At 36.0% G+C, this 17,023-nt stretch overlaps 1 protein-coding gene across 2 annotated transcripts; it reads left to right on the top strand.

Moving 5' to 3' along the window:
• Positions 1 to 3,406: 3,406 nt before the first annotated feature.
• Positions 3,407 to 15,064, top strand: LOC126366746 (protein lethal(3)malignant blood neoplasm 1). Of its 2 annotated transcripts, none has more exons than XM_050009984.1 (4): positions 3,407 to 3,531; positions 12,212 to 12,359; positions 13,644 to 13,775; positions 13,892 to 15,064. In XM_050009984.1, exons 2-4 carry the CDS (start codon positions 12,212 to 12,214, stop codon positions 14,827 to 14,829), a joined length of 1,218 nt encoding a protein of 405 aa, XP_049865941.1. In that variant the 5' UTR covers positions 3,407 to 3,531; the 3' UTR covers positions 14,830 to 15,064. The 2 variants fall into 2 exon arrangements, with proteins under 2 accessions (XP_049865941.1, XP_049865942.1); XM_050009985.1 differs by having other exon boundaries at positions 3,446 to 3,526.
• Positions 15,065 to 17,023: the final 1,959 nt, after the last annotated feature.

The following is a 17,023-nucleotide window of genomic DNA, read 5'->3' as shown; positions in this document are numbered from 1 at the left end:
TATTTTTGACGTAAATTATTTTAGATTTACTTCAAACTGCGTTCACTAGTTGGCTGGACAAATGGGGACCGCTGAGGGCTCTCACTTGGTAATAGTTGAAGTACGTGATTGAACAAACCTTCGAACCAAATCCATTTTTATGTCATCAAACCGAATTTCTCTAAGTGGTGAGAGCGTTAGACTTACGATCTGGAGGTCCGGGTTCGATTGCCGATGGGCACATTGTCGAAATCATTTTGGAAAGCTGTCCTTTGTTTGGTAAGGACTTTGCAGGATTGAATCACCTAATTGTCCGAACAAGTAAGATGATTCCGCGCTAGGGAAGGCATGTAAAGCCGTTGGTCCCGGCTATTAGCCGTAAAAACACGTTTACCGACCCACAGTGAGCAAAGTGGTGGAGTATTCTCCATACCCCTTCCGGTTGATTTTCTTTCGAGGTATGTGCCCAGCGTTGGCACGTATATATAGGCTGTTTATGTTGTACCGAATTTGATTTCATTAATGCTATGTTATACTACGGAAACGTATTATAATAATGATTAAAGACGTTATATATAATATTCGTTCAGTCTAGTACCCTGGGGATGAACAATATTATACACAAATATTATATATAACACTTTTCAAATGACTCTGAGAAAAGACAATCTTGAATTCATCATAATGTGGCCTTGATTACAGGCAATTGTAAAGTAAACATTTAACACTCTGCTGACCTTTGTCAATTAGTTAGAGTATTTTTATAGATGGGCCATTGAGGTGTCAAGACCAGTAGTAGGTGGTGCAGTATAGTATTTTATGCAACAGTTGTATAAGAAGGGTCAAAAAATGCGAGTGGCGTGAGTTGCGATGTGAGCCTTGGCGAACATCGCAATAAGAGACGCCACGAGCATTTTTTGACCTAGTTATACAACGTTGCATACAATACTTTTTCTACGACGACGTAATTTTAAACGAAACACAAAAATTTTCCAATTTATTTTCCAACGCGCGGGAAAATGGCGGCAAATGTATACTTTTTTTTTATAGTATATCTATGGCACCAAACAAAGTAAAGGTGCCAGTTTCCAGGTCAAAAAAAAGAACAACAACAATGCTTTTTTGGCGACATTATAGTACAGTTACACTTTGTAAACAATGCTTTTATAGGCCATAGAGCGTACACTTTTTCAAAGAGTTTAATTATGTATGTACTTATATTAGACTTTTTGGTTATTTAAATGCCAGATTAAAGTAGAGGAGTAGAAAAAAAAACGAAACAGTCTCTACGGCAACTGATACTGTTAGGATACAGCACTTTGCAGACAAGGCTCCAGCTTACCGCGTTCTTAAACTTAATGGGTACGTAGGCGTTACCAGCAGATTCTGCACAACAACCCCGCCGCGCGTTACGTGGATAGATGTCGTACGGCCATTGATCAAAGCTCTCGATATAACTCGCACCGCGCGTGATATGGATGCCGTGCCGCAAGGGCTGGAGTAAGTATCGTAAGACCCGTGGTAGCCCAGTTGGAAGAACACTTGACTATCATTGTGAGGTTGCGAATTGGAATCTCAGCACAGGCCTAAACCAAAACACACCGTGAGGAAACCCGCATTCCTGGGTAATGCGTTTTCGAGGTTTGTGAACTAACCTATATTGGGCCGGATTTTCCCTTCGCGGGTTGGAAGGTCAGACAGGCAGTCGCTTCTGTAAAACACCGGTTCTGTCAAATCTTCAAGTTATAAATGGGCTGACGCTAGAGAGGTTGTGATGATGAAATATGATGCTTCTATAATAATCACCGCCTTGAGCTTTCTAAGTAACACTCTTATATTATCAAAGAGATATTGATGCATTTACTTTTTGTGTTTATTTCTAACAAAAGGCTTAGACAAAAATACCACTAAACTATACCAACTGTTCACATCAGACAGAGCACTGCGGGGCAGAAGGCAGGAGGGAAACCACTGCCCTATTTTTCCCTATAAAGCAGCATGGAGAGGAATGCTACACCGACAAGAGCTAGCTAGTTATGATGATGATTATACCTATTGTTGTCCCGAACAATGAGCATAGCCTGGACTTTGTGCCCGTGCTAGGCACAGGCCTTCCCTCAATCAACCCAAGGGAGTATGGAGCATACTTCACCACACTGCTCCAGTGCGAGTTGGTGGATCAATATACAGAATTTTTCATTTTGTTCTTGTTTAAATTTATTTAAAAAAAGCTTCAATTTTGCAATTCTAATTGGGTACAAAAAAACAGGATAATAAACGACATATCCGATTTAAAAAATAAAAGAAATATCAAATTAATAAAGGTAAGATGTAACTTGGATAATCTACGGGTGGTCAGCATTATCCACCATTAGTAGGCGAATGAAGACATTGACAATGCAAAATATATGTGCAAGGATCCATTATATAAAAACTAAACACGCGACATACAATATTGTTCACGGCGATGATTGTGTAACGAACAGATTCGACTCACAACAAGATTTAAGGTTCAGTGTCTCTCAGAGGTTTACAATAATCATAAAAGTTTATAACGTAACGTACCGACCACTTAGTAGGTATATTCGAATTGTAGATCATAATGCGGCTCTACAATAGATCACGTCAAATTAGTAACATAAAGTAGGCACTTAAATATAATATTAGATTTAAATAGATTCAGAAATTTACTTTTTATATTTAGTAGAAGATTGTTCATGTCATAAAAGTTCAAGAAGTGATAACCGCCGCATAAAAGTCGTATTCCTCTTTTTCTCATATGTTATTTTGTATACCTATTCATGCTCGATAGTTTAGGGTATATGCAACTGGCGTACCTTCAATATCGATCACCTCTACACTTTGGAGGTGTACAAAATTTATGACTATTGTGATATTGACGTAATTACGAACAGCCTCCGTGGTCTAGTGGTTAGAGCGTTAGGCTCACAATCTGGAGGTCCAGGTTCGATTCCCGATGGGGAAATGGTCGAAATCACTTTGTGAGACTGTCCTTTGTTTGGTAAGGACTTTTCAGGCTTGAATCACCTGATTGTCCGAAAAAGTAAGTTGATTCCGTGCTTCGGAGGGCACGTTAAGCCGTTGGTCCCGGCTATTAGCCGTAAAAACACCTCCACCAACCCGCAGTGGAGCAGCGTGGTGGAGTATGCTCCATACCCCCCTCCGGTTGATTGAGGGGATGCCTGTGCCCAGCAGTGGGACGTATATAGGCAGTTTATGATATTGACGTTAGCCTTAGCTAAATCAGAAACAAACGCAAACAAAAGATATTAAAAACTTACTTGAATATATGTGACGACCTACCTATTTCATATTTTTATATTTTTGCTACTGGTAAATACAACTTATGACGTATTCTTAGGCATAATGTAGTAGCTTTTCTAATCTGTGCGCGAAATTATTCTGTGCGTGTGTATTAATAAATTACGTGAAGCAAAGAATCGGCACAGTCTCGTGCGAACTCTTGCGCAACAGGCCGTTGGTGGCCGCACACTCGCCCTATACAAGACCCTAGGGGCTGCATATTGTAAGGTAAATAAATCTCATATATACTTATTCAGATACGTAAAACAGGATTGCCTACTCATGAAACTTGTTATGCCAAAAAATAAATAATATTTCAAGTGATAGATAAATAAAAGTTTATTTGATTCCGAAATAGTAAGTAATCCTTATTTACAATATGGAACATTCCACTAATAATTTATTTATTACTAATACTAATTATCTATTATTTAATGCAAGGCTATTTATAATTTTATTAACTGTCTGATAATAAATAATATCTTTGAAATGAAATGAACTTTTATAACCTATTATTAAGCTCTGACATCAAATTACAGAATTATAAATTATAACATAGTAGAGTACTAGTAGAGTACTTAACTCCGTAATTATATTAAATTAATGGTACAATGGATAAATACAACGAACTATTAAGTTAACCTACCACAGACATGACACATAAACTATTTTCTAACCATATTATCATAAGTACGTACTTAATGCTATTTACGTACAGACTTTAGAGCCAAAATACGCCTTAGACACTAAACTTTCCAAAGTGGCGGTGAAGTGATAGTGATTTCGGATGATCTTAGGTACTTATGTTGAAAATAAACAATTTTTGATATTTTTTTCAAAAATCTATAATATTTTCTCTTTTACCTTGCGCCTTGGAAAACAACTTGCTGTTATCATATCATATCGTGTATTATCATATCGTTTCAAGCCCAATGGATTGTAAATGAAAACCCGTGCTTAGAGAAGCTCCCAAAGAAAAACTTGAATTCTAAAACAATTTCTGACTTGGACGGGACTTGCACCCAATGTCAAGCCGGGACAAACGTGTTAACCATCGCACCACCAGGTCCTCCTCCAGTCCATGTGAAATTCTTGCGATCTCTGTTTGACAAGAGCTGCGGGTTCAAGTCTCGTCCGAGTCAAAAAATAATTCAATTTAAATTTTCTCTTTGATTGTTAATAGTCACGAGACCGAATGTCCTTTTAAAATAAAAATCCCATTTTAAATATTATGTCTGGAAATCTCGCCTGCGAGAAGATATTGGTAATACAAACATATTTTAACTAATTTAATAAAAAATAACTTTTACGACGTTAAGTACTTATTCTTCTTATCTTCATCATCACCAGTCCATTAACGTGCCCACTGCTGGGCACGGGCCATCCCTATGGATGGATAGGGAGATCGGGCCTTAAACCATCACGCGGGCCCAGTGCGGATTGATGGTTATTAACGACTGCTAATGCAGCCGGGACCAACCGCTTAACGTGCCTTCCGAAGCACGGAGGAGCTGGAGATAAAAACTTTTTTCCTCTTATCTAGCCTAAAGTGTCCCACTGCTGGGCAAAGGCTTCCCTCCATTTCTTCCAGGACTCTCTCTCCAGTGCTTTCTTCTCTCAAGTACTTATTACTAAAGTTTATTTATAAATGCCAAGTTAATACCTATTTAATATCCCTGACCGCGAAGGTACAGTACTCGTAATCTACTCATTAGCTACTCAACTCATGCGTACCTAATTGGAAAAGTTCCCGGAAAGCTTTCACTTCCATTGAATAGTAGTAGATTTTACTTCTTTTAAAACATATATAGTTGTTAAATTGATAAAATTAACATTTTAATAAGTATCTATTTAAAAAAAATGTTGGTAAAAGTTACATCTATAAGAAAAAGGTTCTTATTTCAAACCATATAGCGGCACTTCTTAGAACATTCCATACTTATTGTCTGTGACCTTACTAATTACTACAAAACAAACCAATAGTTCAATTTTTACTTAATGTTACCTAAGTATATTATTACTGACACCTACTTAATTATGTGTCCAGGTTATAATATAACGACTTATTATCAAAATTATCTTTGATCAAAAAGCTAATAACTATATTCAAGGACATTTTTAAATGAAAACGAAATAAAAAATAACTCTCATATATTTAGTATGCTATCTTTTATTATGGCTCTTTATTTGTTTAAGATGCAAATGCAAACGGCTTGACAGCAGATTTAGGTAGTAACTTACATCTATGTCATAAATTGTATTTTATGTCTCACCGTAAAATTGATTGAGAGCCTCAGTATCTAAGGACATACAACCAGCCGCAATTTTATAATACATATTTTATGGTTTTATAATATTAAATAGCATTAATAAAACTAGTAGGTAATGACGTCTCACGCATAATCACATAAGTGCTTGCTTCAGGTTACAGTCAATCTACTCTGATCGCGTAAACTTCTTATCTATTTAAGTAATTATCTTATAATTACATGTAAGTAAGCATATTATGCAATATAAAAAAATAAAAAGAAACCAGCTTTTTACAATGTCTAACATCAACATGTCATATGTGTGTGTCATGTGTGTCATATATATCAATACATATTGATCAATACGTATATATATATTGAGTCTCGTGTAAATCTGTCTCCCATTAGAACTAAGAATTACTTCTCTCATTGTAAAATTACTTTACTTCATTAACGGCAAATACTTAAATGTAAAATATATGTTTGGTCCAAAAGTTACGACTAATTTACAAGTTGATCTTAATAAAAAATCTCGCAGATCTTTCTTTTCAAATACAAAAATAAACCGTTTGTCACCAATTAAGAGTCGGTTAATGTAAAAGTAATAGATTAAAATGCAAATAATAGAAAAAGCCGGTATTCATCCGTAACAATCTAAAAATAACTTTTGAAAATATTTGTAAACAAGCTCAAGTTACGCTATGAATTTTACTCTCATGAAATATTTAGATCGTTGACCCACCGTCACTTTTAAAAAGGTTAAAGTTAGCCGTGACATTATCTATACCACGTGGCACAAATTTCGTTCAACAAAATCTACGACGGACGACAATTAAAATTTTCGCAGGTTTTTACGCAAATAAAACAAAAAATATGCTTAAAAAACTGGATTAGCAGGTGGCATCTTTCCGCATAATTAGACGATATTTCATACTCAGAATCATCTCGTAATAAGATGGGGACAACTCATTTAATACCATCAAAATGTTTATGCTAATTAGAATATTTAATTCAATTATTATCTAACAAGCCTGCGTTTTATGGTTAGTTTTATAGGGTTAAGTATATCTTTATCAAATTAAAACAACACTTTGGAATTATTAATTTTCTGTCTAAATTATAAATACTTGAAATTAAGAATCTTCAATGAATTTAAGTCTTCATCTACAGTCAATCAATTATTAATTGAATTTATATTTTAATACGACCTATTTTGAAACATTATTTTGTTTTATACCAGCAAGACTCATTATAGTTTATAATTCACAGTGTAGGTATGTTCAATTCGATAAAGTAACGAATAATAATCAGCATTTCGTTTCGTTCTGAGAGACTGTCAGAATTAAGACTTAAGATATGGTTAAGCATACGTATCTTATTTATGATACTACTTACTTACTTGTTAAATAAAAACTCTATTAGGATAGTTTTAATAGCTGATTAAATTGACATATTTTATTTCATCGCCCACTATTGTTAGTCACCAAACTTTAAATAAAAAACGCCATTGATGTCATAGTTTGAATAAATTTTATATTCACGTTTAGGCTTCTTCAATAGTATGATAAAATCAATACGGCCTCAAAAAATTGTTAAAATGTCGTAAAATTTTTGCCAGGCGAATAATAAGCAAGGTCCTATAATGACTTCATACATCCAAAATTTTTACCTTTGTTTACAATTGCGTCATAAATTTATTTTTACTTAGAATTTTTGTGTAAATACTTAGATGTAAGTACTTCAAAGCCATTAGGTTTTTTAACATTAGATGACATAATAATTTAATAGCAAGTAAGTTTGTACTTACATATAATAAAAAATGTTTTTTGCGTAGTCGAAATTCAGGAGACAAGGACTTCCTTAGATGTCAAGTAATAAATAGATACTTTCAGTACAATTTGTGGTCACAAAAAGTCAAATAATCCAACTTAAAATTACTTAACCTAGAACCCACTCCGTGTCAAACCTGGCCCAAAAGTGCCCATGACACTAGCAGCGTTACCGCGCTGGATTGCCACGGATAACCTCTGAGCCAAGTAAGACCCGGAGCGGGGGTCAAAGCCCTGCTCTCTAAGGCGACGGCCCACGTCCTTAACGAATTGCTTCGCCTCCTCCCCCCAGCAACCACACGTCTCCACCGCAAATGGCACAAAAATGTAGCCCCCCTGTAGCAAGGAGTACTTTGCATGCTTTAGGACAGCTGCCGCTTCGGCTGCCGCCCCTGCGCGCTGACTGGTTTGCCGAAGATGACTGGCGGCAAAAGTATCGACACACGTGGCGTCCCACACCATGCATCTGCCCTCACGCCAAGGCACCAGCGTTAGGCCGTCTGGGCGCTTGCCGTCCGTACGGCTGAGACCCGGAGGCTCCAGCACGCACGGAACACGAGCCGACACCAGCGCTCTTCGAATGATATCATTGGCCTCCACCATGGAACCGCAAATGCAAAGGTGTGGTTCACACACTTTGCAGCCAAGGCGGAGAGCCACAGCCACACGCAAGGAGTCCCCATCTAGAAGGGTCCCCATATGGGGCGAGGGCAGTGCCTGCAACCAAGCGCCGGCCTCAGCTCGCGACACAGCCATCAACCGGGCAATATCAGCTCCTGGCGAACACTCTTTTAGCTGTTCGAAAGTTGCCCTACACTGAATCTCGTCCCAAGAACGCTGAATTTGAGGGATTTGTGGTCCTCTTTACTAATTATGGATGTTCCTTTATGTTAGAATTTATATATCTTCATCATTAATTGAAGAGCCACGCTCTTATTGTGTAGCATTCCCCATGCTACTGTTTAGGGAAAAATAAGACAGTGGTTTCCCTCTTGCCTTCCCCTCGCACTACTCTGTCTGTCGCGAGTGGTCAGTCCCTGTGACTTTACCTTTACCATCCTGCATTGCCGTACCTATAGCTCCCATCTCCGATACTGCAACCGTTGAGGTCTTCACTCGTTATACCCCGTAAGTCTGGGTCCCTATCCGAACTCAGCCAGCATCTCCCTCTGGCCTACTAAGAAGTAAAAGGCACTCACGCTCACGGCAAGGACGCGCACTAACAGAAATTGCCCCAGTGGAGGGTAGACAAAAAGACTGTGTCCCCCCTGGGGCTGGGTTAATGCGGGTCTTGTATGAAACCAAAACCAAAGGCAAAGAATTTATATATATACTTAGCAATAATAAATGTCTTTAATTATAAGTAAAATCCAATGACAAACCAAAACAACCAAAATTATGTAACCACAGTGACAATAATCGTAAAATTAACAATTATTGTCCCTTTACGCGCTTTACAACTTATTTATTTATCTAATAACAACAATTAGCAAGAACATGATGTTTTTTACAGATTTTTAGATGACCTTAAAATCTAGTTATCATGTTATTTTTGTTGGCGCATTTACCACACTAATTTATTTATCTTGATTTGTGGAAAAGCAAAATTTTGTTATATAAATACACACTTGCTGGAAACGTACACATGAATTTAATCATAATATACAATTTCTAAATAATGTAAAGTTATTGTTCCCATCTGTTAGGAGTGGTAAATCCTAAATAAAAAACTTGTTCAAGTTCGAAAACTAAACATATCAAACACCATTATAACAAGCTTACCTATATCGACAATATTCTGAGGTTCAATTTAGGTGTCGATATTCGCAATCTCAACAATTAAAGCAAACACGATGAATACCATTTTGGTTTGTGCTAACACATTTTTTCCTCTCTTTACATAATCCTACTAATTTCGGAGAATTTCTAAGTCTATATTTTTTTATAAGTTTTAAATTTTTTCTTCAATTAACAAAAAAAAACCGACTTCAAACGCAAAACTAAAAAGCAATAAATAAATTTACTTCGCACAAAGTAATTAGTACGTATTTTCAATTAGTTAATTATTTTATAATTCTGAAGCCGGTGCCAAGGAAATGCTACAACGAAGTACCGATTCATATATTTTTCAATACTGATTGTTTTGTAATTTTTTGTTTGACATTGTTTTGTAATTGCTTTGATATAGGTATTAAACAATATTGTGTGTACATAGTAATTTGATATTGTAGTAGGGTTGTTGTAGCATTTACTTGGCACCGACTTCAGAATTATAAAATAATTAACTAATTGAAAATACGTACTAATTACTTTGTGCGAAGTAAATTTATTTATTGCTTTTTAGTTTTGCGTTTGAAGTCGGTTTTTTTTTTGTTAAAAATTTTATTTTATTTTACGATTTTAAGTGATGGTTAGACCGAGCAAGGATGCAGACAGACAGATTTTGTGATTTATATTCATATATAATAATATAATATATTATTAGTAGTGATCACAATTATTATTGATGAACATGTTTACACACACACACACTCACACACGCGCTAACGCACACGAGCACACGCGCACGTACACACGCACACACACAGACACACGCACACACACACACACACGCGCGCACACACACACGCACACACACACACACATGTGTATGTGTACATACACACATGTGGTTGTCAGTGGAAGCTGCTATCATACACACTCACGCATACATATAGATACAGTAGATTTCGCGTGGTTCGCTCGCTGCTAAAGCAGCTCGCGTGTCCTGTTTATTCGAAACTGTCCCTCTTCGTATGGCGGCCATCTTGTTTTTCCGCCACTTTGTTCTTTTTCACCGGCGACAGAATTTGACCAAGATTAAAATGGGTGTCGTGGAAACAAACAAAATCCAGGTGCAATAGGTTTGCCAGGCCGTAGGATGTCTCCCTGATTGGGAGCAGTTTTCAAAGATGACGTTCCGATCACACGCCTATACATCATTTTTACCCCCAAGACATTTTCTGGAAAAACAAAATTTTGTATGGCGGCCATCTTGTTTTTTCGCCATTTTGTATTTTTTTCACCGGCCATTAAATTCGACCAAGATTTAAATAGGTTTCGTGAAAGAAAAATTGGTTCAGGTGTGATAGTTTCGCCAGGCCGTAGGGTGTCACCCTGATGCGGAGCAGTTTTCGAAAATCGGGAAGTATTTCCATACTTAACATGACGATCCGACCACAACCCCGATATATATTTTATATCCCGAGACATTTTCTGAAAAAACAAAATTGTGTATGGCGGCCATCTTGTTTTTCCGCCATTTTGTTTTTTTTTTACGCGCTATGGAATTTGACCAAGATTTAAATAAGTGCTCTGAAAGAAATATTGGTTCACGTGCGATAGTTTTGCCAGGCCGTAGAGTATCTCTCTGATGCGGAGCAGTTTTTGGTGATCAGAAAGTATTTCCGTACTCTACATGACGTTTTGAGTAAGCGCCCCATACATTATTTTTACCCAAACGGGCTTCTTCCAAAATCGACAAAATTTTGTATGGCGGCCATCTTTTTTTTCCGCCATTTTGTTTTTTTGCACCGGCGATTGGATTTGATCAAGATTTAAATACGTTTCGTGAAAGAAAAATTGCTCCAAGTTGTATAGTTTTGCCAGGCCATAGGGTATCTCCCTGATGCTGACCAGTTTTCGAAGGCCGGGAAGTTTTCCCGAAGCCTAAAGATCGATCCGATCAATATGACTTTACAAACGCACTAGTCGCTCCTACGATTTTTGAAAATTCCCCTCGATTTCTCTGGTCTTCCATCATCAGATCCTGACTTCCTTGACATGGGACCCCCTTGGGTATATCTCCTTTCAAACAAAAAAAGAATTATCAAAATCGGTTCATATACGACGAAGATATGCCCGAACAAACATAAAAAAAAAAAAAAAAAAAAAAAAAAAAAAAAAAAAAAAAAAAATATACGGTCGAATTGAGAACCTCCTCCTTTTTTGAAGTCGGTAAAAATACAGCTAATTCAAGACGAGTCACATTATTTGTATAAGCTATATTTTTTTAAATGGACACGCCCAAATTATCACAAAAGTAGTGTGGCCTTTACATAACACATTAGTATGTCAACTCTATGAATGGAGTGGTTTTGAAATTTTAATTCAATCAATGGATAAATTAACAAATTATAAAAGCTCTTACAAGATGTTCATGGCTTTCTTAAGAACCATTGACCTTTGCAATATAAATATGAGGCGGAAGACTGAAATTCAAATACTTAAATGATGCACGTGTAAATGCTTCATCTTAAAATATGATATGACATTCAATGCCGTCGATGTGTTGGCGTGCACACACTATCACAATTTAGCATGCGAAAAATATTAAGTATTTCATATTAATCTTCATCTCCATACTTAATCTTAATCTTACCTAACGTGGTTAGGTCGCGTGGAGCATGTGGGTTATTCACGATGTCTTTCTTTACCACTGAACACGTGGTATAAACATTTATGATCCAAGTACGAAAAATTTTTTTTTAGTTATTTTATAAACATGTTTAAACATAACATAACTAATAAAGCTAAGGAATATATATATATATAAAAATAAAATACAAATAACGAATATGATCGTTACAATAAATAAATGTCAATACTTAAACTACTACATTAGTACTATGGTTAACACAATCTTAACGTATATAAACATTTCACACCAAAAAGAACTTCATTTGTTTCAGAGAATTTAGTTTAGTAGTTATTACAATAGATTGATTCCCAAAAAGTGTTCTATAATGATCCGATTTTAAAAAGTAACGATTTTTTCGTTTATTCTTCCAGATGTTCCAATTGAGCAGACTCTCCATCCTAGTAGTGATCCTGGCATGTTTCCTGCAGGCCCAGGGGGCTGACAAATACACCGATGAGAACAGACCCTACGAGTTCGGGTTTACAATTGAAGGGGAACAACACAGACATGAAAAGAAAAGTACGCATTAACATAATGAGACTTATTTTTGCCTTATCTTTATAAGTAAGTTTTGCTTACACCAGGTAACTCAGAAAAAAGAACATTTGTAATCTTGCCACATACTATAGGTACAATTTAATAGCTATTTCAACGTGACTTTTTGCGGGTAGGTACTCTAAAAGAGGAGAAAAATTTTCAAGACTTTTTTTCTCTAGGTTTAGTTTTAAAGTTTTGAATATTATTAATAAAAATTTACGATTTTTGACTAGAAGCTAGTTTTGGGCACGAGTAATTTTTTTAACGATAAGTACTGATTCAAATCAAAATATGATAAGTATTAAGGTCTATATTACTCACAGGCCCACACAAGAAACTTTTCTTGACCACTGTAGATAATATGTCTGTTGATTAAATATTAAATATCAAGAAAATCAATATCTTTTTACCACTAAAGGTCATAAGAACTTCCTCTAGTGATCAAAGTTATAACTCACATAAACTCGCTCCAATAAATCTGTAAGATGATATTTACATCGTAAAACTGGGAACCGTTTTTTATAAATATCTTTAATATTACACACATATTAATGATTATTATAATACGAATAATACTTACGTCATATTACATAATGAACTCCAAAATTAATTGTTTTTTTAAAATATTTTATTGTGATTTATTTAATTATGATTTATTATTAACAATTCCTGCGCGTGTATCGTTATTTATAAGTACGTTTAGTATAAACTGCTCGTAAGTACTGCTCAAACCAGGATCTGTTACGGTATTCGTTAGGTCAATCTATAATGTTCCATTCACTATTCCAATATCGAAAATTTATAGGAGACAAGTGGACGCCCAGGCCGGAGTCGCGCCGTTAGCAACCGGTCACGTTGACTCAACTTATTAACAATTCTGATATAATAACACGTTATTTTACACATTTACATAACAACAATTCAACCATTGGGAACACTAGACTAACCAATATTTCCATAATTTTATCCTTTAATGTGAAAGATGTTGCTAATCGCAACCATTAATATGCTCTTATCTTGTACAAAACGGATAAAGATTTAGTTATGATTATAATAATGATGTCACCTTCATAGCAATTTCGGTCAAATTAACATTGGAAATCGGTAATAGATAAATCACTGTTTGATTAATGTGTTCGTGATTGCATCATGAATAATATTGACTTCCTATTGCTGAGTTCCTTTCTTTACATTTTATGGAAATCTGTATTAACTTCTTCCTACATTTAAGCAAATGTTTTATGAAGTATTTTATTATATTTTCAGCTGAGGATGGTCTAATAGAGGGTGAGTTCGGCTTCATTACCGCTGACGGCGTGTACCATGTTACCGTTTATGCCACCGATGAGAACGGCAACTTCAAGATCCTGTCCATGAAGAACATTCGAGTGAAACCTTGTAAGTACTTACAACATTATTCTTTAAAAACATATATCAGTATCGATATCATGGTATTAAATACATTAACAATATAAATTATGATATTACAATAGTAATAAATTCATTTTTTTCAGACCCCACAGCTCCCGAAAGAAAAGGAAACTCGCTTCCGTTCCCTCCATCTGTCAAGAAGCCTTTAACTCAAGGACCAGAATTGGCTCCACCACTACCAGTGCAGTCTTGTTCTTCTTGCAGCATTCCCTCCACTACGAAAGCACCCGCGCTAACCGACTACGCCGTGGTCTCTCAAGATAACCCAAGTTACAACCAGCCTGAAAACCAATACCCGCAAAATCCTCAATATCCAGGAAAGTCACAGTATCCAGGAAACTATCCGCAAAATTCTCAATATCCAGAAAATTCTCAAAATCCTCGATATCCTGATAATTCACAAAATCCTCAATATCCTGATAATTCACAAAATCCTCAATATCCTGATAACTCACAGTATCCTCAAGAGAACTACCCACAGGACAACTATCCCGGACAACCGCAAGATTACCCTCAAACTTCACAACAGTATCCCCAACAACCCTTACAGGCTGGTGAACGAGACCCGAAGCAGATCAATATCCCACCGCAATTCACTGGACAGGATCCGAACAAACCTATCCTTATCTCCGCTCAAATACAGGTCGTTGACAAGAACACAGACATCTACTCTAAAGGACCCGGAGAGAGGGAAGGTCTTCCAAACGGCTTGAACAAGGGAGATATGACGCTCCTTCTATACACGTTCAACTACACCGTCGGTTTCCACGGCCACCACGAGGAAGGATACACCAACGGAGCCAAAAAAGGTTACTATTACGTAACTGGCAGAAACGGAGTTAGAACACGAATTGATTACGAAGCTGATGAAAGAGGTTTCCGACCTAAAATTACTCAAGAGTTGCTTGACTTAGCGTCTGAGGACGTGCCCAAACCCGAAACCGAAAAGGACGAGAAATATGGTCTCAAAGGCTACGAATTTAAGTGGTTGTACTACCCAACGGATTCAAAAAGACGATAAACACACTCATGTACCTTATTTAGTCTAGTTTTATACTTTTAGTGTTTATATTTAAGTTAGAAGTTTTATATTATAACACTAGTGATACATGTTAGGTGCAATTATTTTTACTCCATTACTGTAAACCTCCTGTACATATTCGTAATTACCGCCTTGTGAACTGCCATTAAAATTACTCAACTGTACATAACAGTCGTATTTATTAGTTGAAAAATAAAATGTTAACCAATTTTAACCTTGTCATTTCCTTTATTTGCGGACTTCTTCTTTTCTTAAGCATAAATTTAGATGTACTAAGTTTGAATTTATGTAATGTATCTAAGTGTTTACCTACAAATAGTATGTATAAATAATCCATACAACAATACTGTATTTGATCATTTCTTTGCTACTTGAATGACAATCAAATCGTAGCAATTCCTCAAAGTCCACTTAGGTACTTGTGGATAAAATTAAAATTAACTATATAATTAAAGTTCATGGCCTCACGTGGTCCAGCACATCTAACTTATATTAATAATAAAATTTAAATACAAGTTTTTTAAATAAAGATTGTTATCTGTACTTGCATAAATTATATCAAATATGATATGATTTTCCTCGATAAATGAGTAGATTTATTGTGCTTTTACTAGAGACATACCTACCTACATGATAGGTATACCAATTGCATAGGTACCAAAAAATCGTAATGTACCTATTGTGTCCTCAATCGTTTCAAGCTATTACTACGTATACCATACTATGTACACTAATCTACTTCTACAATAATTATTAATTCCATAAAGCGATAAGTAAGTAATGCATTCTCGGTTAGGACCTATTTTGGCTACCTAACATTAGATATATGTTTTACGTTGGGAAATGCACTTACGCATACCCGCTGCCATGGGGATGACGATGGGTTATGTGGGGCTCTGGAATATCCAGTATTCCGTCTACCTACTAAAACTCAATGCGAATCCCAGGCGGTATTCCAGTGTGGTCCAAGTGTGGCAGGTGTGCGGACCCAACTTGGTGAGCACTTCTCGAATGCTCGGAACCGGTCAGAGGCGTGTAGAACAAGCACTCCTACCAACACGGGGGACTGAATACCAGGCGACGGACGACCCGGATGGATGCGGATCCATCAACACATCCCCACTTACGGCGGGTCCGCCGATAACATCACATATACCTGGGTAATACTTCAAAATAATATCCAAGTCGGTACATTGATGTAGCGATGCTAAATGGGTATTATTAACAATATTTATTTTTACAATACACAAATTACAATTTGTTAAATGTGGATTTGTCCCATAACGTTTCAAAAGCCATATCCAGCAAATGTAATGAAAACGGGAAATAATTCAATACCATTCTATAAAGTTAAATTAAAAGTGTAGGTATAAGTTTTACGTACCACATAATATACTATTAGATATAATTTTACTCTGACAAGACACCAGAAAACTCGAACACTGCGCCATCTAGAAAAATCACAAGGAACTATTTCGGAGCTAAACATAACATTCACACTTGTAACTCTAACCAACTAACAAGCTTCTAAGTGTTTACTACACAAACTTGTTGGATGCTGTAACTTAAACTAGATGGCGCTTTTTTGAATGATCAAGTTAGGATGAAGTGTAATCTAAGTTATAATCATAATGAGTCAAGCTTAACAGATGTCGCTTAAGTGGTAAATCATCCATAGCAGATAACAAATAGTCAGCAGGGTTTGGTATACTTACATAAATATGGTACACTTACATAAAATAAACGTAGAAAATAAAATGGCGCGAGTCAAATGTCAAATATTTTGTTTCAACATTACATTGCTTGAACTCTGTTGTGGTATTAGAGTTCATCATTATCACTCCAAAAGAGTTGAAAGGATAGGTTTGTAATGAAGAATTTAGCAATACTTAAGTAATTTATAAAAATAGAACAAAATGGCGTAAGTAATTATAATACTTACTTCAGACGAGTGGAAATTTGTTTTATGTTTTGTGCCCAATAATATCACTGACTACACTCGTGATTCAATTCTTGTTCATGATTTAAACTTATCACACGCACAGAAAACATATCTTTCCTCTCTTGTTGAATAAACAATTATTATTTATATCCCTAGAGCAGATGTTTCACTGAGGAAGTCTTACTAAGTCTTGCTAATTCGAAATTTTGCAAACAATTCTTCCTAAATACC

Source organism: Pectinophora gossypiella, chromosome 5, assembly GCF_024362695.1.
Source record: "Pectinophora gossypiella chromosome 5, ilPecGoss1.1, whole genome shotgun sequence".
Taxonomy (NCBI): domain Eukaryota; kingdom Metazoa; phylum Arthropoda; class Insecta; order Lepidoptera; family Gelechiidae; genus Pectinophora; species Pectinophora gossypiella.
Note: the sequence above shows the minus strand (reverse complement) of the source record. Positions and strands in the feature narration are given on the sequence as shown.

Bases quoted from the DNA above. Each gene is read 5' to 3' on its own strand.
- LOC126366746 (XM_050009984.1), top strand. From the start codon at position 12,212: ATGTTCCAATTGAGCAGACTCTCCATCCTAGTAGTGATCCTGGCATGT. The intron at 12,360-13,643 runs GTACGCATTAAC...TTATATTTTCAG, and splicing joins ACACAGACATGAAAAGAAAA to CTGAGGATGGTCTAATAGAG. The intron at 13,776-13,891 runs GTAAGTACTTAC...CATTTTTTTCAG, and splicing joins GAACATTCGAGTGAAACCTT to ACCCCACAGCTCCCGAAAGA.